General features: G+C 41.6%; 1 protein-coding gene across 1 annotated transcript in view; it reads left to right on the top strand.

Annotated features, from left to right (window-relative positions):
- BRF1 (BRF1 RNA polymerase III transcription initiation factor subunit) overlaps positions 1 to 24,331 on the top strand; it is a 172,939-nt gene that overhangs the window by 89,151 nt on the left and 59,457 nt on the right. The window contains exons 8-11 of the mRNA XM_066188970.1: positions 9,602 to 9,728; positions 10,690 to 10,729; positions 10,819 to 10,911; positions 11,598 to 11,876. Of these exons, the coding sequence (XP_066045067.1) occupies positions 9,602 to 9,728; positions 10,690 to 10,729; positions 10,819 to 10,911; positions 11,598 to 11,876 (539 nt within the window). The remainder of the gene's footprint in view (positions 1 to 9,601; positions 9,729 to 10,689; positions 10,730 to 10,818; positions 10,912 to 11,597; positions 11,877 to 24,331) is intronic.

Here is a 24,331-nt window from a genome sequence, read left to right as displayed (position 1 = left end):
CATTGTAAGGTACTAACTCCTCACCTCTTATGTAAGGCCTCAAATGTTTAGCAAAGATTGTAAGGAGCACTGTGCCTATTTAATAGGTGAAGACTTTAAGATAAAGTAATGCTATGCCAGTAATGTTAACAGTATTGTCATGTCTTCAGGAAAACATTATTTATTGATTCTCAAAGCTGACAGTCTACTGTGAGATTTTTTTTTTTCATTAATCCAGAAGCCAAGTGATGAAAAGTCTTGTCTTTAAGCTGTTATTGAGGAGAACTTCCAAAATATTTTGCTGAAGTATTCATTTTTGGTAATGTTGCACTGTTAATAAATAGAAGACAGCACAGTGAATCTAATGATAAGTTCAGTGAAGGATCCCCTGAAAGTGGGAATTTTCCAAGAACCTTTTGTGTGTTTATTTTTTTAAAGATAAAGTAGTATTTTCCGTAATTCAATGATGTAAGCAGATACCCAGTTTCTGTCACTTTACTTTTGAGAAGTTGCAACATACTCTTTCCCCATAGGTTGAGTTAAAAATGACCTGACTGAAATACCATGATTTCTGTTGCCCACAGCTGGAAATTTTTCTATCACCGATATATTCTAATGTTTGTTCCCCCAAGGTCTGTCTTTAGAAAGCTCCCTTAGTGTCTCTCTTCACCTTGCTGGGATCAGCTTAAGCACATCCAACTGAGCCTAATACTTGTTAAAAATATTCACTTATTAATTGTGAAAAATGTTTTTGCTCAGATCTTCGTTGGTGGAACATGATGCTATTTTCCAGCTATGCATGGGTGGTATAGGGATAAATTTGAAGTGTTTTAAATGCTTCAAGGTACTACAACTATAAGGATGGAGCAATACCAATGCCACTTTTTTTCCTATGGCCAAAACGTTATGTGTTTTGGTTGTGCATTTTGTATGATTAATGAGTTATGCCCATCTACTCCAATCACATCGCAATCTACTCCAAGATGCCTTGCTTAAATAGCTAAAGAGTTTGTACCTACTAAGAAAATAAGCATAATAAATTAGGATTGGAAGGAAAATTAATTTGAGCAATTGTTTCAAGCGAGAAGATCTTACTTCAAAATTCATGCTTTGAAATGTTTACTCAAGTCAGACACATCAACTAAAATGACAGCCTTATTTACTTTGACAGGGTAAACGTGACAGCTGAATTATTTTCAGGCAGCTATAATTACAACTATTTATCATGAATCTATAAATTTGATTGATGTTTTTCAAATAAGAGCACGTTATATAGTATTTAACGAAGGCAAATAAAAAAAATACCTTTGAATAACTCTTTCTGCACTCCAGTTTTTTTCCCTCTTCTTTCAAGAACTCCTTTCAAAATGCCATCAAATAGAAGTTGTCTAAATGAATAAGAACTTATTTCACATTCTTAAAAATTCCTTTTCTTCTCAGTTTGATGTGCAGTTTTATTTCCTTTTAATTATAGTTACTCTGGTTGGTAAAGAGTAGCTGCTGCTGTGTTTTATGAAGGTGTTGGATGCTGTGCTCACTGCTGATGTCTTTGCCCTGGATGCTCTGGAAGTGAAACCCAACGTGTTCAGATAATGCCGACTCTTCCAGCCTGCAGGTTCTGCTGTGTGGTTTGATTCAGCTCCCAGTTGGTTTCCTGGGGAAGCACAAACCCTTGGAAGCTGGGTTTGGTTTTGGTGCCCATGGCAGAAATTGGCAAGGGAAGGCCCCACATGATATGGTCTGTCTAGGGGGGACAGGAGTGTGTGGATGAGGATGCAGGAATTATGCTCTTTAGGAAATCCTGATTGAGAATTCCTGGGAATGTCTGGGGAAGAGGCTCAGCAAGGGGTGGCAGCCCTTCCCTAAGAAGGGCTCTGTTTCTGGTCCTGGCAGTGCAGCTGGTGGGACTGGATTAGTTCACCCTGTTGTCCATCAGCTGGAGAGCACCAAGCCCGTGTGCCTGGAGACTGTGCCCCCTTTCACTGCTCTGAGCTGGAGGAGTAGCTCTTAGGAGGAGGTTCACAAAAATGTGAAATATCTCCAGGTCATAAAAATTCACAACCTGGTCATAAGGGGAATCGTTTCAGAAGGAAAAAGCAACAAAGCATGGCCCATGTGTGCTGTCACTCATCTTCCGATCAAAAGTTCTTAATTTGGGTATTGGTTTGGTTAAAAAGCAGTGCTTATTTATTTTTAATGTGAGTGGGTTTTTGGTAATATTTTTGTAGTCACTTCGCAGTCACTTCTAGCTTTATGTTTTGAAGCACACAATTAAAATGTAAAGCTTGTTGCTGTTGTTGAAAGCGAACTTATTAAATATTAATAAATGCACTGATAATTCTATCTCATTTCCAGTCTAATTGAAATTATATTAACTTATATATCACTTTATGTATTCAAAGTACTGTACAAATATTAGCTAATTAGTCAAATTGTTATTTTCTATGTAATCATCCGTGGAGGTAGCAGAAATTAACTTTTAATAAACCCAGTCCTTTTATTTAGTTCAGTCCTCACATTTGTGCCTGTGTTCAATGCACCTGTCTTTGCCTCTTGTCTTTTTAACCTTTAAATACTCTGCCCCTTCATCTTTTTATTCACTTCTTGCATGCTTTCTCTGTGTTCTACATTTTGTGTTATCTTCGGTAAGAATAGTTCTTGTGATACTTGTCCATTGTGCGTTATCTTATACTGTGCGGCCCTTATGCCTGTTTGAAGATCTTAGGCACTTCTTCCATAGAAATAAAAAGAAAAAAATATCAGCTTATCTTTCTTAACATTTGCATTTTGCTGCTTTGACTTGCTCACTTTATCTTTAAATTGAACTGCTTTTTTGCATAAAAAATGCTTCTTCTTAGTTCCATAAAGTACTGTCTGTTGAAAAACTTATTTGTGATGAACTTCAGAAGTAGTCAAGCTTCATTTAGAAGTAATTGGAACAAAAGGTTGGAATGGGTTTAAATAGCTCATTTTTGAGGTGAATGTTTTTTTCTTACGACCTCATAGTGTTTTGGGAGGGAAGACAAGACTTGTTATGAAGAAGCTTCATTTACCAGTTGTAGATGCTGCAGGGACTTTCGTAAATGGGGTCCTTTGCTTTTATCCTGGGGACCCTGTTACGGCTCTTTCAGTGACTGAGGTTCTAATTTTCTGGACAAATTAAAGATTTATGTGTAGAGATAAATGTCCTGAATGTACTGCCTGCAGCTTTTCTTTTTTTCTTTTTTTTTTTTCCTTTAATTTAATTTCTGTAATATATGGCTGGCATGAGCCTCGTGCCCAAGCTCCCACTGCTGTCTCAAACTGGACAGATGCCTGTGAGAGCAGGCAAAGAGAGGAGAATCCAGTCTGTATATGAGTCTGGAGTCAGGATGAGAAGGGAAGGTAACAGGGACATGGGTAGCTGTGAGGTGGCTGTGAGGTTGTTGTTATTCAAAACACCAAAGCCCTCTCAAGGCCAGGACTGAAGGGAAGGGCGTGTAGAAGTCAGTGTTGGGCTGGGATCCAAGTACAGCCGTGCTAAAATTCTGTGGAGAGTATCCAGTGAATCAGTGAGAGCTGGCCACCTGAGGTGTTTGAGTGTGGAGGGGCTGAGGATGCTCAGAATGTCAGAGTCATGTAAGGGCTCTTGCTTGAAGTGTGATGTGGAGAGAAGCATTTAGAACACCAGGAAATTTATTTCATGTAAAGGACCTTGTGGTGGTGTCTGCTCTGATCTCAGCTCAGCAACCAAGGAGCTCCTTTGCTGGCTGCTGCTGCTGCCATAAGCTAAATTGAGAAATACCTCATGTCTCCAGTTAAATCAATTCAAGTGGCTTACAGATGATTTCTAGAAACCTTTCTAGTATGGTGAGTAAAATGCATCTTGATCCACGTGGGCTGATACTGCGTACCTTTCTAAGTTGGATTGTCTGGTTTAATAAAAAAAGGTTTTATTTCTGGGGAATCCAATTTCACAGGCAGTGTTCCTTTTTATAAATCCAGCTTCTATACAGTTAGCAAGTTAATACATTAATTATATTCCTAATATATTTTAGTACATCATACTTCAAAATATAATTTCAAAATTACTTGGTAACTCCTACTTTTGAAACAATCAGTAACTTATTCTCACTAACTCAGGCTTAGATCTTGTAAATAGTTTTCCTATGTTTGACTTTCCTCATCTGAGTGGCTGTTAAGAAATTAAACAGCTTTATTTTTCTTTTCCAGGAGATCATAGAGTGCTTTTGACAGACCACAGCAGAGGAACCATGCTAATGAAGCAGAATTTTAAGGAATGCTACCACATTTTGTTTCATTAGCATGGTGTGAACGTTTGAATTAGGGGGAAAAAAAGAAGAAAAATTTTCAGGTGGTTTAGGCTGACAGAGTTCTGGGATGGCCAGGGATGTGCTGGTGGGATTATCCAGGTGCTGACAGTGGGCCACAAGTGTTAGTGCAAGTTAACTCTGTGTGTTAGCGTTTGTAGAATCAGGGTTTAAAATTTATGCTAACAAATTTGTGACAGTTTTAAATCTCTGTGTTGATGTGAGCAAGTAACAGGGACTAATTCTAAAGGGTGCTTTGTTTAGTACAATCTTTAGAGGTACCTGTTCTCAATACTTAGAGAGTTGCCAGCAACTTTGCCCCATAGATTATCAGTCACCTATTAATTGGAAATAAATCACTTTGTGTGTGTTTTCTTAGTCTGTTGCAAAAAGAGGTGATATGTATTGACGTTGGAAGTTGTGTACAGGTAAGAATATTTCTCTTTAACAATTGCGTTTGGCCAGGGACAGACTAATTTACCACAGCTCAGCTGATAAGTTGTAATACTGTAGCAACTGGATCACCTCTGATTTTGTCCTTACCTTCAGTAATGAGATACTCATTCATACAGCCTTTAAACTACCTTTTATATTGCTGCAAGTACATGTGAAATTACATATATGTGCAGTGTTTCCATATCAGGGGATTACTCTTCTATTTATTTACTTACTGGTGGCTACTGGGAAACTTTTTGTCATGTCATGTAGGAAGCATTTAATAACTCTTTCAGATATGTGTTCTATATTAAGTATCACTTTTAGGGTATGTGTTTACATACTTCCATAAATAGTTCATGTGTAAACATTGTATGGCTTGGAAAAAAATAAGGAGGGAAGGGTGATGCAATAGAGCGTTAGATTTATAGTACAGAAATAGTGATGGTTTGAACACCAGTGTGAATTCTGAGCTTCTCTGCTGTGAGTGCACAGGTTTGGAGTGACAGGAAGCCCTGATGATGAGGGTTAAATTAAAACAGTGAGGATGTTCTGCAATATTCTGGTTCTTCACTAAGACACAAAAGTAAATCTCTTCCAGAGTTTGGAATTGTCTGAGGTGTCAAATCAGCTGATCTATTGCTAGAATATTTGTAGTTGATATGACAGTTAAGATTATGTAGATATCACATAAGTTATTACTTATGGTTTTAATTACATTGTTAATTTGGGAAAACTCAGGGGAGTTTAATTGCTAGCACCAGTTTATCTTGCAATAAAGATTCTTTTTCATATATTTCTGCTAACAGTGTGGCATATTCACCTTATTATTTTTCGAATCCATTGATAAAATACTTGAAGTACTTTAGAAAGACCTCTCACAACAGGTAACTTAAAGGCTGATAGCTCAGGCTAAACCCCACATTCGCTCTTTGAACAAAACAACTGTCTCTGGAGTTGTAATTTGTTTGCCCTTCTGTGTGGAGATACCTCTGCTCATGCTGCCTGCTTTCTAGAGCTCAGTGCTGATTGTGTGTGGGTAGAAGGACACCATGGCAGCTCCTCAATGGTCTCTGCTTAGGAGTCCCTCTTGGGCTTTGAACTTGGGCTCCTGAGGCATTTGTGTGTTGGACCCCAGAAGTCCTTGTTCTTCTGTGTGCTTTGTTGCGCCCCACTGCGGCAGAATCTCAATTAAACATTAAAACTGAGCCCTTAGCTGCACACACGAGTTTGTTTTTTCCATCGTTGTGGACTGGATTCAGGAGTCTCCACTGGAGGGTATCCCTGGAACAAAGTGAAGTAAAAAGGACATTGCATGTAACTTCAAAATGATTGACCCATTTTCCCTTATTGGGAGTTAAATTAAGTGTGAACTGAATCGGTTTACTGGTTTGTGCACAAAAGTGCTTTATCAGAAGCAGAGGTGTGGTTTTGTCTGTAAATGGATGAAACAACAACTGTGGAAATTTTTCTTTGTAATAAAGGGTTGGGGTTAGAGGGAGATGACAGCAGGCTCTGGAAAAACTTTTCTCCCAAAGGAATTTTCTTGAAAGAGTTTGCTGTGAGAAACTGTAAGAGGACGGTTTATACTGGAAGTTGAATCTTAGCCTGAGCTTTAGTGGTTGCCTCTGCTTTGACTATAAATAGAAATTCCTTGTCTGCCAAATTTCAATTTTTGAAACCTTTTTGAATTTGTGCCAAGGAAATAATATTTTAATTTGTATATCTGTTTATTTTCCCTCTGTTTGTGCATAACTTAGTGGCAATTCTTATTAGATTTTTTTAGGTTAACAAAAGTGGAAAATGAACTTAGATAGCACTTTTATGTGGGACTTAAAAAATAGCCTGTAGCTATTTTTTTTCGTGAAGCCACTCCCTTGCCCTTGAAATTATTGTGTTTATAATTAAGGCTGTGTCAGTTTTTCTTAGCTGCCAAACTAATGTTGCTTTGTTTCATGTGGTGCAGACTGCTGCAGCATCAGTTTGTTGCCTTGGTGGCATGTGTCCAAACAGTGGATAAAATTAAAGAAATACTTAAACACATGTAGACAGGATATCAGCCAATGTAAAATGTTGAGGCAGGCAAGTGGTTGGCAAATGCAGGTATTTATTTATATCAAGTTAAAGGAGAAAATGTTGAGTGTACAGCTCGCTCTCCCACAGAGATGGTGTTCAAGCTGGGATCCTGACCATCAGGGATGGTTCCTCATTTTGGGAGAAGGGTTAGGGCCTTGGGGGCAAGACTTGAGAGAAGTGAAAAAATAACTTGCTGCTCTAAATTTGCTTCACCACCAGCCTGTGCTTAAACTGTGATGCTGGCAGCCCTCCCGCCTAGGTGGTCAGCCCTGCCCCGCTTGGATCAGGACTGAGGAAAGGAGGGCACGGGCGTGGGACTGGTCAGATGGTTGAACCATGCTGTGCTGTGGGTTTGAGCTCCTTGGCAGTAAACATGATGTAGCTCTGCCCTGTCCCAGTGTAGACACACTAAAGGTGTTGGGAGAGACCCATCCTGCCCATTCTGGCCTGGGGTGGAAGCTGGTGCTTGAGCTGGAGCTTGTGCCAGCTCCGGCATGTTGGCTCACCCCAGGGCTGACGTCCGATGGGCGCAGGGTACGTGACATGAGTCAGATGACACTGTGGGCAGGAGAGGGACAGACAGAGCCTGAGGTGTCTGCAGGGGTTGGGTGCTGACACCCAGCGTGGTCATCTTGTCCCCAGCCTGGATTCATGGGTTTTGCTCCTGGTGTTTTCTTGGCTGCTCACCATGCACAGAGGTGGTTCTGCTGTGGTGGGGCTCTGGCAGCTCATCTCAGACTCAGAGCAAGTGTTGGATAAACAAACTCTGTGTCTTTGCCAAAGTGCACCTTGGCTTTTAACACTGGGAGGAGAGTAGTATTTTAACGAGGTGAGGCTGATTGGGAGGATGAGTCTTGCTGAAGTGGGGCTGCCTGTGAGTACGTGATTCATCCGTGGAGAGATGGATGGCTGTTCTTTAATGATTGTGACTGAGAAGATCCACGCTCCTCAAATGATATATGGGTTTGGCATTAAGTGAATCCTGAATTAAAAAATAATAATAATAATAATAACAGTGCCCTAGCCAGGTTTTCCCTCTAACCTGATAGATGTGGCTCCCTCCTGGAAGGTGGGTAATGCATGCTGGAAGCCCGTTAACACCAAGAGAGGTTTCTGGTCTTTTAATTAAAAGCTGGGTGCTGCTGCTGCCAAGAGCATCCTCCTCTCCTTTCCAATTTGATCTGAAAGAGAGGAGGAGGGAGCTGGTCCCTGGTACTCTGAGGGAAGGGTTTGGTCTGTCAGTCACTCTTAAGTACACGGCTAATTTGGGGCTGTGTGGAGATGCTTGAATTCCAAAAGCATATCTAGTTTTCGGAGGCTCTCTTCTCCTCAGCAGCACTAATTCTGGCTGGCATTGCCATGCGTGGGCTTAGTGTGCTGCTTGCTGTTGAAGTCACGCAGGTGCCTGGCTCTCTCTGTGCATTTCATGATGTGAGATGCTGCCTGTGACCTCTGGCCCCTGCTCCAGGAGTGGGATGTCTCTGGGCAGTGTCCTGCAGTTGCAGCCTGCCTGCACCCCTCTGTATAGGTTGTCTTGTCATGCTCCTCAATTTATAAAGGAGGAAACACAGAGACTGATGAGGATATAGCAAGAGAATGTGGCCCTGTGCTTTCGGCTTTGACCTTGGTGTTGGCTAGAAACTGAATTTCTGTCGTAGAGAAAATTCCTTCTTCAAAAAGAGTTTTACTGCAAACAGAGGTAGAGGAGAGAACCGAGGAGAAAACCACAGCTGTTTTAGGGGGAGAGAAATGCAGAAAGGTCCCGTGCTGAGAGCACCGAATCACCATTTTTAGTTTCCTAGCTTTGCAGATGGGAGCTGTTGTCAGCTCTGCTTCCTCTGAAAGATGGGAATATTCCAGCGGAGCAGCTGCAGACCCATCATTGCCATTTTCCCATGGAAAATGTTGATATTATTAAAAGGGCACTTTCTGTCAGAGAAGCATTCTGCCAGACGTTTCCTGACCTGGCTTTGTACTTAACCTTTTGTCTCATTTTCTCCATCTGTAAAATGGATGTGCTTATTCTCAGCCACCTGTATAAAATGCTGGTATTTGGGGATTAAGTTATGACCACGTGGTCATATTTAAGATTGAATTCTTCTGAAAGACTCATCTGCTTTCATGGCAATTCCCCATGGAGCCAGTCCTATCTCTCACATAGGTAGGAACTTTTAAAATGCAAACATGAAATAAATCCAACATCTATTATTGTCAAATTATGTTCATCCATCTATTTCATCTCTGTGATGCGCAAATGACCAATTTATTTTACCACTGCTTCTTTGTGTCCTGGGAAAATTATTTCTTGTCCCTCTTCCAGTCTTCTGAAGAGGTGTTACTTTAAGGTTTGCTTTGTTTAAATTAATCATGCTGACATATCAGGAAGACTTTTGGGCAGACTCCTAAACTAGGATGACAGATACTTTATTTGGTGAATCCGTTTTGTTGTTGCTGTTGATAACAAAGCAACAAGAGGGGAGGAATGAGCTGTGTTTCTTGTCTTAGTTTTGTCTATACTTAATTGACCGTAGGGGCTGTAGTATTTTTGTTCAGTCTTTGTTCATCAAAAGAAAAAGTATGTTACATACTCTAATAAATCAAAAGCTAATTTGGGATATGAAAAGATACTTTCTTTGCAGCAGATGAAACAATTAGTAGCACTTCAGTTTTAATGTAGTCTGTGTTTGAGCCAGAGTTGCTAAGGATGACATGTTTATTCCACAGCTTGTCAGTTTGCAAATTTTGTTACTTTCAAAAGAGTTCTTAGAGCTGTTTTGGTCATGTGCTGTATGCTTTGGTAGGTTGACAGAGTTTGAAGATACACCAACCAGTCAGCTAACCATCGATGAGTTTATGAAGATTGACTTGGAAGAAGAATGTGATCCTCCTTCATTTACAGCCGGTCAAAAAAAATTGAAAATACAGCAGGTAAATTCTGAATTGGATGCTCTCTGTGGTTCTCTCCTCTCTCCTCCTTCTGTGCATTCCCTTTTGAATCAGTTAATGCTAAATCCTAACTGACCAACCCTTGGTAAGATTTAGTACTTTTATTTTGGGGTTCTTGAGAGAGGCATGAGCATTAGTGCATATGGTACCCATTAACTAAAGATATTTTTTGGTTTATTGGCAAAGGGATAGTTTCCCAAGTAAAAATGTCACAGGATCAGAAACCGTGCACTGTTTTTAAGGTGATATCTGTGGTTAGGAGAAGTGCCATTACAGAGAACTTTTTTAAAATAGATATGAAAACAATAACCCATTTACTTTAATGAGACTGCTGATGGTTTTGTGTGGTACACTTGTTTCCAGAGATTAGTTCTCATGTGGGTTAATTTCTTTACAAATCATGAACTAAAGCTGGCGGCAGAGGAGAAGATTTTACTGCTGCCATAGTCAATTCTTACATTATTGGTTTGTTAGGGTTTTTACTTGTTTTAATTGTGCTAGCATTTAAATGTCTGTAGGGGTGTTAGTGGTGTTCTCAAGAACCAGTCAGGTGCTGCAGGTCAGAGCTTAACTCTGCTATCACCAGCGTGTTCTGTCTGGTGTGGGCACTTCAGTCTCAGCACTGTCCTTGCACTTCTCACATCTGCAGGTACAGTCATAGAGTCTGACTGCTGGGGAATGAAGCTTTTTTTACAGCTTTACAGAGTGGAGGCTCCTTTTGAAATACAGTGATGGGGTTGATAACATTCAAAACTGGTCAGTGTTTTGAGACCTGTCTGTCATGCCTGTCTGACACTACAGACTAATTTCAGTGGTGATTCAAAACCTGCTTATGCTTTTGAAATACCCTGCCATTCTCTATCTCTATGTACAGCTCAAAACAGTTTAAAATTGTGTATACTTTTTAGTAATTTCATGTTTATTTTCTTTATTGTCATTTCAGCTTGAAAAGGCATTATCAAAAAAGCTGGAGGATTTCGAAGGTATAAGTTGTGTTTAGTGTAACATATCACTCATTTCTTCAATATTACGTCAATGATTGCTGAGTTTTATTTTTATTTCAACACCACAGGAGAAATATCGAGCTACCAAGATGAAATAGAGATTGAATTAGAAAACAGTAGACCGAAAGCAAAAGGCGTATTTGCAAATTTCACTAAAGATGGTAAGTCTATAAAGTCTTATGACTCCTTAAATAGTATTGAGCTCAGATCTGGCAGTCTGAGCTGTGTGAACATTATGGTGATAAATGTGATCATATATATTCTTGCATGGTACAAGATCACTTGTGTTGGGGTTTTCTCTCCCAAATAGGTGGTTCATAGATCAGTCTTCAAAACAACCACATTGTTCAATGCAGGGATAGTTCATTAATGATTTCAGTTGTTTTTCTTTCCTGGTGCAGTATAAGCTTGGCACTGGCACCTGAGAATGTTTCTTTTTATCACTGTAAATGCAGTGGACCAGTATTTAAACCCTTCTGTCGCCAAATTCCCCAGTTGACTTCCCATATGGAAGGGCTTTGTGCAGGTTGAACTGGCTATTTTTAATTTGTAATTATACCAGGAAATAGCTGACTTCTCTCACAAAGCCCTTTTACCTAATATGATAAGATGATGCTTCTATTTTAAATGATGATTGTAGTCACAAAAATACATTTTAATAGTCAAGGTAATGAATTTGAATAGCATCTGGAAAACTCCATATATTCATACACTGAACTAAAATATTGTGTATTTCTTTTACAGATTTCCTCTAAAGATTTTTATTCTTTAAGTGAACACCTCTCTATTTATTTAGTTTCTGTAACAGATGGTATGCAGTGATCTGTTGGGTTTTTTCCCCTTACAGATTCTATAGAAGATAATGCCTCTAGCATACTTGGAGAGGAGGAGGCAGAAGATGAGGAACTAGAAGCAGCTGCTAATCACTTAAACAAAGACTTTTATGATGAACTCAGTGAGAAGGATAGAGTTAAAAGAACAGAAGATGGGGAATGCAAAAATGGAAATGAAACTCTTGTAAGACCCCCCGCACTGGAATCCTTGCTTGGCCCACTGCCCACTGCTGCTAGTCTTGGCATAACAGAGTCCATCAGAGAGTGCATATCCACGAAGGACCAAGAGCCTGGTGAGTAGGAGTTAGCTCAGAGCAGAAACTGGACACAGGCAGCCAGCTGTGGGTTTCTTGTGTCATTTCCACGTATCTTGTTGGTTACTGTGGTGGCAGTTCCGTGAATCGCTGAGATGTCGGGGTAGAGGAGCTGTGAGGCTGGATGGGACCAGTGGTCTGGTTGTTGATGTGGTTGTTGACATCTGCTCCTCTGGAAGCTGCAGGAAAATCTGGGGTGCCTGATTATTTTCTGAAGCCTGAGAATGTGTATCTCTTGGTTAAGCTGATAGTTGATTCTCAGTCATATGATAGCTGATGGGCATATTTCAAGCCATGCACTCTCAATTAGGAAATTGGAGGAAGCAGATTCCTGTAAATGTGACTGGAAATTAAAACCCAAGTATGAGAATCTTAGATCAAGGCAGACTTTCTCAGGAGACATTTTGCTGGAGCGAAACATGATGCAGTCTGTCTCTGGTAGAGATTCTCTGCAAATGGCAAACATTTAAAATGTTTCCAAGAGCAAAAAACTGGTGTTATGCTTTTTTCTTTGAAATGAACGTCAGTGTGTGTTGTGCTGGTTTTGCCCCATTTTTCTTAAAACCCCCAGATCTATATGCATCATACAGCTCTGTATAGCACAGTGGGAGCAGGACTGATCAACTATAAAAGCCAGTTTTGCCGGAGCCACTATTGCAGTCAGTCAGTCATCCAGGCAGGTTTGTTTGCCTTTTCGTACGTATGCTGGAACTTTATGGAGACAGCATTTTTTTAAAATCCCTTTTGCATCTTAATGACTCTGAAAAAAACATATCTAAGGGGCATTTTATTCTTTATCACAGTTAATTTTTCCATCATAAGACACACCCATCTGAATCTGTTTTGTCAGCTTACTTGGAGGTCTGCGCAGCAGAACATTTTGTTATCCAAACTGTTGTGATGCTGATTTCTGTTCAACAGTAGATGAACTCAGATTCTTAATACGATAGTGTTCAGTCTCCAGAAACATAGCAGGATGATTGCACGTTTTTATTTTGTACAAACAAATTCATATAGAAACAGCTGAGTGGTTTTGGTTTTATTTTAATTACGATTAAGAAAACGGATGGCTCATGGCTTGTCTTTCTCCTGGAAATCAGCGGTTCATGTCACAGAGAGGTCAGTCATGGCTAGAAGCTGTTGTTGTCTGGTTGGCCAGTGACCTGTAAAAAGGAGTTCCCAGTGATGGACATTTCTCAGCTGGCATTGCTATTGACCATTTGAATGGGCAGGCTGAGGAACTGAGTGTAAAGATGAAGCTAATCTGGTGTCGGCAGGGAGGTTCCTCTGAGTTGGGCTTCAGGCAGGTGGGCAGGAGAGTGCAGGGCTGCTCATGCCGTGGCTTGTTCTGCCTTTGCTGTTTGTTTTCTTGCAAAAGTGGAGGATGTGCCAAATGAACTGAATTTCGAAACCAAGCAGGTTTCAGTATGTTCACTCTCTTCTCCTTCATCTGAGAAATCATTGCAGGTGTTTGAACAAGTACTTGTTTTCTTAGCATGTTATGAAGCACATATGCAAAATTACTGTTTTGGTCTGATTTTGATTATAGATCCTGCCCCAGTCTTTGTTGGATTTGGAGGGTTTTTTTGAGTGGTGAGGAGGGTGTTTGAGGGGGTTTTGGGTGGATTTCTTCGTTGTTTTGTTTTGTTTCATTTTTGTGACTCTGCTAATTTATTTTAACAGTTTGGGAGGTTTGTGTTAAATCCAATTCACTTTGGTTATGCCTGTACTGCAGGGTAGTCAATCTGGGTGCAGTTCCCAGCCTCCAGGCCCTTGCCACGTGGTGCCTGTGGTGTGGGTGCATCCCAGTGATGTGTGCCTCATCCCCCTGAGTTTCCTCTGGGAAGTCATCTGTGCTCAGGAAGAGCAATGGAACCTTGATGTGTTTTGGGTGAGTGGGAACCAGATCTAGCAGACAGGTTGGGAAGAACACCTGGCTTGCAGTTGGCATGTTATTATGCAGAATAAGGAAAACCTCTTGTTAAGATGCCTGACGTTGGTTACCTTTGTCTTGTAGCTCTGAACCTGATGAAAACCAGTGTAGATGATTCTGGCACCTCAGGCAATGTTGTTGAGTTCTGCCTCATAGCTCTGGGAAGTCTGGGAAGGTAGTATTTTCTTCTGTCAGACCAAGTGGTACAGTTCTAAAACTTAGACATTTTCCAGGTTTATGGGCCCTTCTTCAGGCCTGAAAAAGAAATGACAATTTTCAGAACTAAATACAGGATGAGAGCAGTTGCTCAGAGTTTAATTTGAGATGGCACACTTATAGATTGTCTTGAAACAGAAGTAGTTGGTAAGTATGGAGGGAGGAGGAAAAGCTCACAAAATTTCCTGCATTTATCCTGTGTATTTGAATTTGGTTTAGTGCAGTTTATATTGTGAATCTCAGCTGGCCATGGCTTTGCTGTGGTAGTTCACGTTCCAGGATCTAAGTCCACTAGAGGAGGGAGAGTGCTGTCGTAACACTGAACCCTGAAGGTGATGTTTTGGTCCTTCTCCGCAGCTGTGTAAGTCATAAATCAGGAACCTCTCCTTCCCTCAGCCCTCTCCAGCCCTGAGTCATCTCTCACTGTGTGGGTCAAGCTGGGCTGGAGGCCTTATGGGGGTGATTTTGTATCTCCTGCTGGGCTCCCTGTGTTGTTGGATGGGTGTGTCATGTCCAGCCAGTTCAGCAGCTGGAAGCAGCGTGCCTGGTGCTGCATGGTGAGGATGCCCAGCAAACTCTTGTGATGTGCTACAGACAGGGCAGGTGGCTCCTGTATGGGAGCTCAGCAAACAGGTGCAGTATGTGCAGTGTTTGGTCTCCTTAAGCGCAGGGTATCTCTCCTCCTCTCTGTAATGATCTCTCTTCCTCAAAAAACCTCTGCTGCAGGTACCTTCTGCAAAGTCTTTTCATTTGGCTTTGGCATGTGGTAATTCAGTTTATAATTGCCTACATCAGCTGCTTTGGGAAATCTTCCACCTTTGTGCTACAGTGGCAGCAGCAACAGCAGGTTTCTCACAAACTGCTTATGCAGATAAGACTTAGGTGCAGAGCTGAAATATTAAGAAAAAGTAAGTGTATTTTTCTCCACTTAAAATTGGTATTTGAGCACTGTGAGCTTGTCTGTATGAATGTTTTATGAAAAGCACAGTATTTTAACAAATTTGCATTACAAAGACAGCATGTAAGGTACCAGGTTAATGAGTCTGAGGCAGTAAAGTGCTTAGAATAAACACTACATTTGACTGTTTCTTCCTACAAAGTGTAATAATTTGCAGTGACTTTAAGCTGAAAACTGTTTGAGTCTTTGCAAGCTATTTCTCTCTTATTCTTAATGATAAAAGTGCTTTAGGGTGAGCTCAGAGATGGAGACCGGGTATATCTGTCCATTTTCCTGGCCATGCAGCATCCCAGCATCCTCTCCACACTCTACATGCTCTTTCTGATTCTCAGTTCCTCCAAAAAAAGTGCACCATTTGTTTTAGGAGACTATCACAGTCAAATACCATAGAGTTTGTTCTGAAGAAATGACATCCTTTGGTGTGGTGTGAAATTTCTCTCTGCAATTTATTTTTATGTCCCTTTTTAATACCATTTCAAATATTTTATCATCTTTCTTGGTGTTTCTGTCATTTTGCTGTTTGCTGGCTGTCGCCTTGTCCTTCCCACACTGGGCTGTACACTGCCAGTTCATCTCTTGCCACAGGAGGAAAAAGAGGAGAAGGTCTGATAATAGCAGAGATAAAGGTAAAATACAGGGTGTGAATTACCGAATGACTTTATATAACTTCCCCTTCATAATCTAAGTAAGGTTTGAGACCTGATTTAGGTTTTGTTTTGAATCAAAACTCACATGCAGTCATTCAGGGCAGTAATTTCAAGTCATGTGTGTGTGGTGGGTGGTAACGTGCTCCTGCACGTCCCTGTGGAAGCAGGCGGCTGGAGCAGTGAGCAATCGCCGTGCAAGTTCTATCTTGTGCCTGGTGAGGCACCCAGCAAACTGCACTTGCTGCTCATTTCACAGAGAATACATGGGAAAGCTTCACAATTAGCACTTTGCTCATTTATTGCTCCTCGTATTTACGCCTCCATTACCTGCTGCAAGCATAATCTGATGGGGGCTGAGGTTGAAAGATATTGCCATTGATTTCTGTGGGTGTTAAAGACCCCGTGCAGGCAGTGTTCATTGATTGTGGTCCTTGTCCCTGTGAACTGGCACTGTGCAGCTTCTTATTCTCGGGGGATGTGAAAAATGGCTAAAAGTGATCTGATATGAGGTGGGGATGGGCTCATCCTCCTGGGTCTTGCTTCATGTCTTCTGCATTTCATCCCTTGCAGCTGCCAGCTCCCACCTCATACTTCATCCTGGCCTTGGGACTTCATCAGTCCTTCTGTGAGCAGATTCAGCTCCCTCACCCAGCAAGGAAAAATACGTGTGTGTTCTGCCCTCCTCCTTTCTTTGACAGCAGCAGATGACCAGTGCCAGCGGCACTGCGGGCAGGAGAGATAGCAGAGATGTGACATTTCTGTCAGGGTCTGAGCTGCCGTGGAAGGATGCTTGAGGGTCTGCAGGCGTATGCCAAGGAGAGCTGTTGACCCCACCCAGGATCGCAGCATGGATTGCAGGATGGTGAGCAGCAGGCTCACTGCTGGTGCTGTTGTTGCTCCATCAGTGGATCCCACTTTGTACTGATTTCTTCTTCCAGCATCCTTTCTTCTTAGGATTTTGTCTGAACACATCAGTGGCAACTGTTTGGAAATACATAAATGTATATGTTATACACAAAAAGATCTGTGTTTATTCAATCTTGAGAGCAGATGTGTTAGGGGAGACTTATCACCATGTTCCAGTGTTTAAAAGGTGGCTACAGAGAGGACGGAGATTCATTTTTTGCAAGGAGTCAGATGGAAAAGGCCAGGGGTAATGGGTGAGATTTTTGATTGGAACGGAAAAGAAAATCTTTTCACAGTGAGATCATCCTTTGGATAAATCTCCTCAGGGAAGAGATGGATACCCTAAAATAGGACACTGATAGGATTTGCCTGGACAGAATACTGGACCATCATGTGTAGACTATGAAGGGTTCAACCAGATGATCCTTAATGTCTCTTCCAATATTATTGATTCTATGATAGAATCAGTAGAGAGAACATTAGGAAGCCCTACTACAAATAATTGCTGCATACATGAAAAATAAAGCTGCTGAGTTTAGTGCTAGTTGTGTTACATATTGAAGGGACACTTGGTTATCAGTGTAAGTGTGCGTGTCCCCATCCTGATTGCTTTTCTGGCTTCTGGCTTCAGCACCCCCATTGCTTCAGTGGTTTTATGCCCCACCTGTGGAAATGAGCTCTGTGCATGAGCTGCTTGGTGCCACCTTTCTTGTGGAAAACCTTCCACGCACTTCAAGGGTTTGATCTCTGTCTCCGTGTGCAGTTTGCTCACTGGAAAATATTTTCTGTGGCAAGACCAGCTCTTTCCCAATTCTGAGATCTAAACAATAAAAACCTTGATGCAAGCTGATCTTTCTCCTCTGGCCTCTGTGTGCCTGTGCTTGGCAGTCTTGATAGGCTCTATCCCTGATTGAGCCTTCATTATGCTGTTAATGAGATGTGAAGAGCTTGCTGCAGCCAGCACGGTAAGACCACCAACTGCTTTGAGTGCAGTTTTTTGATACCTGTAGTCTTGGGTGTGAATTACAGATGACAGGATTTTCTTACTTGTCTACGTATGTCACTCACACACAAGTACTGCGTGTGCGTCTCACTCCAAAATCAGTGTGCGTGGTTTTTTTCATGCAGGATCTTTGCATTTCATTAAAGGATAGGAATGCCAAATTCATTCCGTATTCATGCCTTGAGTAACTAGAAAGGTGAAGGGATGAAAACTAATCATAGAGTTCGGCTGAAGGATTTCTAAACAAATTTAGAGAGAAACCTGCAGTTTGTTAGTGCCATCAAGGGGATAAATTTGAGTGAAAGCATAAACTGAACCATGTGAGTACATTTTTATAGCATTTGTAGCTGTTTTAGGAACTTTCCAAAGGATTGGGTTGTCAATACAGACACTCCCTGTAGGAAAATTCGTGTCATTTTTGTCAGAAGTCTTGGTCGAAAAGAAGTGCCCCAGAAAAACGGGTGCTGGGGTCAGGAAAAGATACTGGAAATTTGGGTTCAGGTTCCTGATCCAAGTGAAGAAGACCCCATCTGTTAAACCTTACTTGGCTATGTTGCTTGTGAATGAAGGCCCTTAGCACCTGGCTGACCAGCCTGGCTGTCCTGTTATCCCCCTCCTACTCCAGCTGTTTTAGAGGAGAAGGTCTCTTGATGTTCTTCTCTGTCTCCTCCTTTTTTTTTTTTTTTTTTTTTCCCCCAGTTAGTTGGGGTTTTTTTAGGCAGTTTTTTGTTTGGTTTTTTTGTTGTTTTTATTTCCAGGCTTGGATTTTTTTTGCCTGCTGTGTTGTGACTGCAGTGGGCAACATGTCTTTTCTGTCTTGAATTTCTCCAATAAAAGCATGGTGGAAAATGAGTTTTATTTTCAGTTTGAGTAGTGTAAAAGCCTCACATTGCTCTTTGATGGGTCTAACCATCTGCTTAGGTTGCTTGAGGAATAAAAGGGCAAAATCCTCCCTTGCTTGAGGAAAAAAAAGTGCAAAAAGCTGCTTTTTCCTCTGGCTGCATCAACTGGCTGCTGGCCATGGGCTCTTTGGAGAAGGAGGTGGCAGCAGGGCTGCATCTCTGGCTTGGAGAGGTTGGACGTGTGGATCAGGGGCTCTGCTGTGTCATTCCATGTGAGATAATTGATATGTGTGTGCTGTGGCATAGATCCTGCTTTTTAGTGGAGCAGGAGAAGCAGTCAGCCCCAGCAGGATTTTTTTATCCATTGTTTTCCATCATGTTGATGGGAAGTCCAGGTCTGCTGTCACTTGCTCCAGGCTTAGGCTTAAGGGGCACAGAGCTGGGCAGGCAGGGAGGAGAAGCTCAGCTGGGGCTTTAGAAATGGACTTTTTTCTCTACCTAAATAACAGGATTGCATAAACACTTGTTCCCCATGTACTAAGGGAAGGTTGCGTTTCATGGTTGACTTACATGCCTCAGCATTTGTAGGTGCCAAAGGTTTTCCGTCTGCTGGGGCTTCTTTTCAAGGTTCTCTCCTCTCTGCACTCCCAAGCATCTGAAAAGATGGTGGTTCTCTGCATGGAAGGTATTTTCAGGGACATTTATAATTTCTTCTGTCTTTCTGGGGGTCAGTTCTCAAGGAGTCTGTGGAAGTGTAACCACCTAAAGAATCACTATCCTGCTCTTAAACCTTGGCTGAAATAAAATCATAGAGTTACAGAATGTTTTGAGGTGGAGGGCATGTTTAAAGGTCACCTAGTCTAACCCCTCTGCAGTGAGCCGGGACATCTTCAACAAGATCAGGTTGCTCAGAGTCCCATCCAACCTGACCTTGGATGTTTCCAGGCCTGGGACATCTACCACCTTTCCCAGGGCAACCTGTTCCTGTGTTTTACCACCCTCAGCCCCATAGACTGCAGACTAAAACAAGACTAGGGAGGTCATGTTTGGTGGTGATGACTCAGACACCTACAGGCACTCAGAACACCTGGCTAAAGCAACTCCCTGCTAGTATAAGAATTATTTGATCCTTTTCTGCACCTGCCTGAACTGATGCCCAGTTATGCCCACAGTTACTTGGGTGGGTGGCCCCTTTGCAGAAGAAACAGACATTCCTGCCCTGCCCTTCTGCCAGAAAGGGAGAAAAGTCACCAAAAAAGTGAAAACCTAAATCTTTCTTTGGAGAACTGTGGAAAGTGAGATGTGTGGAGGCTACAGAAAGGACACTAAGTTTGCAGGGAAAGGTAACTGCTGAGGGGGATGTTATCCAAGCAATTCATCACTGTATCTGAAGTGTCAGGAGTGGAGGCCTGGGATCAGTTCAGGGAGTCTCCATGGTCCCAGTTGTTACTGAGAATAAAGACTTATTAACCCAGGTCAAGGAGCCACAAAACGTGCCCTTGGAAGAAGGAAATACAGCACTGAGAGATTTGCAAGGCTTAGCTACTTTGGGTTTAACACGATGGGTAATAAATCTGTGGGCAGTGCTGTGGTGGATCCCGACCACTTGGGTTTGTCTGAAAAAGCTAAAATAATCCTCCGTTTAGTTCTTTATTTTCTTGTGGTAGAAGTTCAGCTGGAAAAGGCAGTACCTGGAAACTGAAAATCCACCGAAGTAAACCCTTTACATGGAGTGCAGTTTCTGCAGGGTTTTAATGTTTCTGTGCAGCAGTTGCGTTGTTTTGCTTTTGTTCGGTAGCTTTGAATTTAGTTTGAAAAACTAATTCCTATATCCTCTTAGGGATTAACTTCATCACACCCCCAAACACTTCATCTGTTTTGTTTGTTGGTCTTAAATCCGTGGGACTGTCACAGCAGGCAAGATGCACGGGTTGGACTGCGACTTGTGTAGATGACCCTTGTAATTAGGGATTTCAGCTGTGGCACTGTGGACTGGGGATGAAAACAGTTTGCTAAATGCTTTCATAAGGGATGTGTTCTCCACTAGAGGAAGAATATTAATGTTGACACTGTTGGCAATTAAAAACAATCCTGGAAACTGAATTTTACTTCTCCTGATTGCTTTTGAAATAATTTGTTTTTCAATGTTACTTTAGGATTGGTTCATTTATTAGGCCTTTTTTTCTTGTGTGACAATGAGATAATTGCTATTTATTTTTTATCCTGCAAGCAATTATAATCAAAGCAGCCAAATACAGAGTCTGCTTTGACCTGGAATCAGAGTGACCTGTCAACATGAGGCTACTGTAGTCTTCAGCTTTTCAATTTAATTTTATTTCATAGGCACTCACCAGAATGCACTCAGCATGGCTGAAAAAATTGTGGGTCGAGTTTTCGGTGTTCATTAATTACAGTGGTGCAGAGCCGAAGAAGTGGGCAGATAAGAACAACTTTGGGTTGGTTATTAATAGCAAAAATTGTGATCTTTTATCTAGGGTTGGGTGGACTGTGTTGGGCCAATGTCCCAAGCGGTCAGAGGAGGAGATGCTGGCAGGCTGCCAAGGGAGGGGTAGCTGCACATTAAGGGAAAATTGAAAACAATTGCCTCTAGGGAGTTTCTGCAGCCAAGTTTTGCTGAAAGGAAGCAGAAGATACTTTGTTTTTGAAGTTAGCAGTTTTAAGGTAAGGCACAGCTCTCACATTGAAACACACATGTACACATAAGACTACAAAAGTTATTTTCTGTTATGAAAGACCTGGACATCTACAACTGTGTAGCAGGAATAAGGGAATGCATATGGAGTAAGAGTAAGTAGTGCTGTTAAGTAGTACCTGGAATGAAATTTGGAGCAAAGAAAAGGGCTCTAGAGACAGATATAAACACAGTAGCCAGAAGTAAACAGCTGTGCAGGGGGTAGAAGGGTGCCATTTTTCAGCAAATTCACTGGTTACATGCCGTGTTTGCTTTAGTTACGGTGGGGAAGCCACTGTGTGCTCACAGATGGGAAGGGAGTAAGATAGTGCTCTGTGCCCAAATCCTTAACGCTAGCATGGGATCAGGGCAAATGGCTGATTTGGGAAGTTATGCTTAATGGTTCTTACTGATTTCCAGCTAAAACTGAAAAATGCAAATCCACAATACCACTGAAGTCATGTCTTGAAATGCAGCAACATCTTATCAACGTGAAATGATGGCACTGGTGGCAGTATTATGCTCTTGCAGTGGCGTGCATTAAATAAAACATACGTCAGCGAGAAGTTGCTTTTCCATGAAGTCTCTCTTCTCACTTTAGGCTGGAGTTTTTTGCAGTTAGTGGGAGCACTGCTTTTGCATCTCAGGGCTTGGTAGCTGCTGCAAGACTACCACAAAGCTCCTGTCCCAAGTTCTTTCCCTGTTTCATACTGCACTGTTTGGATTTGCCCTCCAGTTTAAGACAGAGCCGATGCATTGGGATGTTGTGGGTGTTGTTGGTTGAGGTTAAGAAGTGCTTTGCCTTACTGGCTCATCCCCCTCCTATCTGCTGGCATCAATGCCTGTGTAGTTGCCTCCCTCACCCAGGTCTGTCAGAAACGTCACAGGCTTGTGCAGGCTTTAACAGCAGTGTTATTTTGATGGATATATGTTAGAGAATGACACCTTGGCAGGTGCAATGGAAGGTGGAGAAACAGAGGGAAGGGGAACAGGGCCGAGTCGGGGGGAAGGAACCAGCTCCCCCAGTTCAGCTGGGGCTGGAGGAGCGTTTCAGAGCATGTCTTTGCAGTAGCAAAGAATGTGTATTTTGGAGGCTGAGTGGCATTTGTGCATTTTCCAGTGCTGGAAAAATTTTATAATCCATCAGTGACTTGGAATTGGCAATGTCAGATCTGCTCTTGCCCAAGGTCACTTTACATGCAGGGTCTTTTTTAAGAGAGTAAGGTTGATGCTCAGAAGTTCAGCTCCTGAAATGCAACATTTAGAAATCTGGGAGCAATGAAGAAGTTTGATTTAACAAGGTGGAGAGGGAATTCAAAAAGCTATGCTGAATTCTCTCCTGAAAAAGCCTCCTTTTAAATTTAAAGTTTATTGCTTTATTTTGACTTTCAGAAAACCTGCATGAAACTTCCTTGCCTTTGAAAGCTTGATAGAAACTCCTGAAGTACTTTGACTGAAACAGAAAATTTAATAGCGAGGCATTTTGAACCCCGAACGATGTTTGTGGGCAAGTAATTTAAACAGGTACTAATATGAAACAGTGTTGTACTTGAAAGGCTACAACTGGTATACACACATAAATGGGGTGGAATATCACTGGGAGCAATAAAATCTAGGGATGCTTCATACTTCTTTCATTGCAAACAATTTTTATGGTATGGCCTGTGAAGCAATTGAAATGAAGAGAGCTGGCACATCACTAGATTGATAATTCCTCCTGCTACTTACAGCTTATTCTCAGTACAGATGTCCCCAATTCTTTCTTTCTATCACATTAAAGTTTCTTGTCTGCTTCAATTTCGTGCCTGCCTCAAACGTAGCATTTTTCAAAACTGTCCCTCCAATTTATTTTTTTTTCCTCTTTAAAAGTTTATATCAGATGAAGCCTAACTGCTAGTTTCTATCCCAAGGTTTACACTTAAATTTTTAACAAGCTCGTTTTTAAGATTGGTCTTCCTTGAGAGAGCACTTGGCTGATCCATCAATAATTATGTAGTAATAAAGCAAATGTGTAAAAATGGCACCTTTGTGCTGAACAGATTGGTTTGCAGCGCCACTGACAAAGATGAATGTTTATTACAATTTACTACTTTTGGTTCTGCAGATGCAATAGAGCTTTTTTCTTTTTGGCTTTAAGTGTCACAAAAAGTAATTTCCAATTGTGGAATCTTTATGATAATAAGGATGGATAAGTAGGAGAGCCCAGACTGACTTTCAAATACCAGCATGAGTTTGCAATGCTGGTAATTTAGAAAAGAAATAAACAGAACATTTTTTACTTCATTTTGTTGCTGAAATTTTCTTTTTAAGCAATCACTAGGGCAGAACACACAGGGAACCCTACAGTATCATGTAGTTACTCTTCTGGATTAATGGCTATAATATTAATTGTTGATTCTTCAAAAACTGGCAAGTTTCCTCATTCTCATTGCTGCATCCAAAGATTTCAAATGTTGATTATTTTATTACAATTGAAGAAAAATGTAATGTCTAAAATTAACACAAAAGCCTGAAATTGTTGTTCTTTTTTTTTTTTTTTTAAGTGCCAGCACAATTAAGGGTGTGATTTAGATGACTTGTATTGTTCAAATCTGTCTTCTCCATTTGGGCAAAATGCAGAATAACATATTCTGTAAGTTTTTATGGCCAGCAGATGCGTCATTTCAGTCAGCCAAGCTGGTTGATTGCAGTGTCACTGCGGTGATGAAATTGCCTCTTGGTAGCAGCTGAGAAACACCTTGAGAATTAAACTTTCGTGGATACAGATGTTGGGATCTGTGCCTCTGCAGCCTCTGGTACAGCCTCTGGATACTCCTTTGCTGGATTTTCCCCGAGTGATGCCAGGTCTGGATGTCTTGGCACAGCCACACTGATGCCTGTCAGTGGTGTCAGAGCTCTAAGGTGCTTTCATCGACCTGCAAACCTCTTCTGGCCAAAGGCCAGAATTCCTGAGTTCTTTCCCATTGCTGCCAGAAACAGTGACTTTGCCTGATGTTGGGTCTGTTACTCCTGGTTTGGAGGGAGAGGTGCAGGTGGTCCTGCTCCAAAAAGGCCCTTGGGTGGCAAAGCTGCAGCTTCATCCCCTCGGTCCCTGGGGGTGATGGCAGAGCTGAGCTCCACATGCCTGGTTTGAGCTGTTCCACAGTCCAGTTTGTTGTTTGAGCTGTTCCACAGTCCAGTTTGCTGCCACAGCCCTCAAGCCTTTGTGGCAATGTGTAGCTACGTCAGCAAACGCTT

Source organism: Chamaea fasciata, unplaced genomic scaffold (genome assembly GCF_029207755.1).
Source record: "Chamaea fasciata isolate MVZ Bird 193981 ecotype frontalis unplaced genomic scaffold, bChaFas1.0.hap1 SCAF_7, whole genome shotgun sequence".
NCBI classification, from domain to species: Eukaryota; Metazoa; Chordata; class Aves; order Passeriformes; family Sylviidae; genus Chamaea; species Chamaea fasciata.
This window is presented reverse-complemented; position numbering and strand designations above follow the sequence as displayed.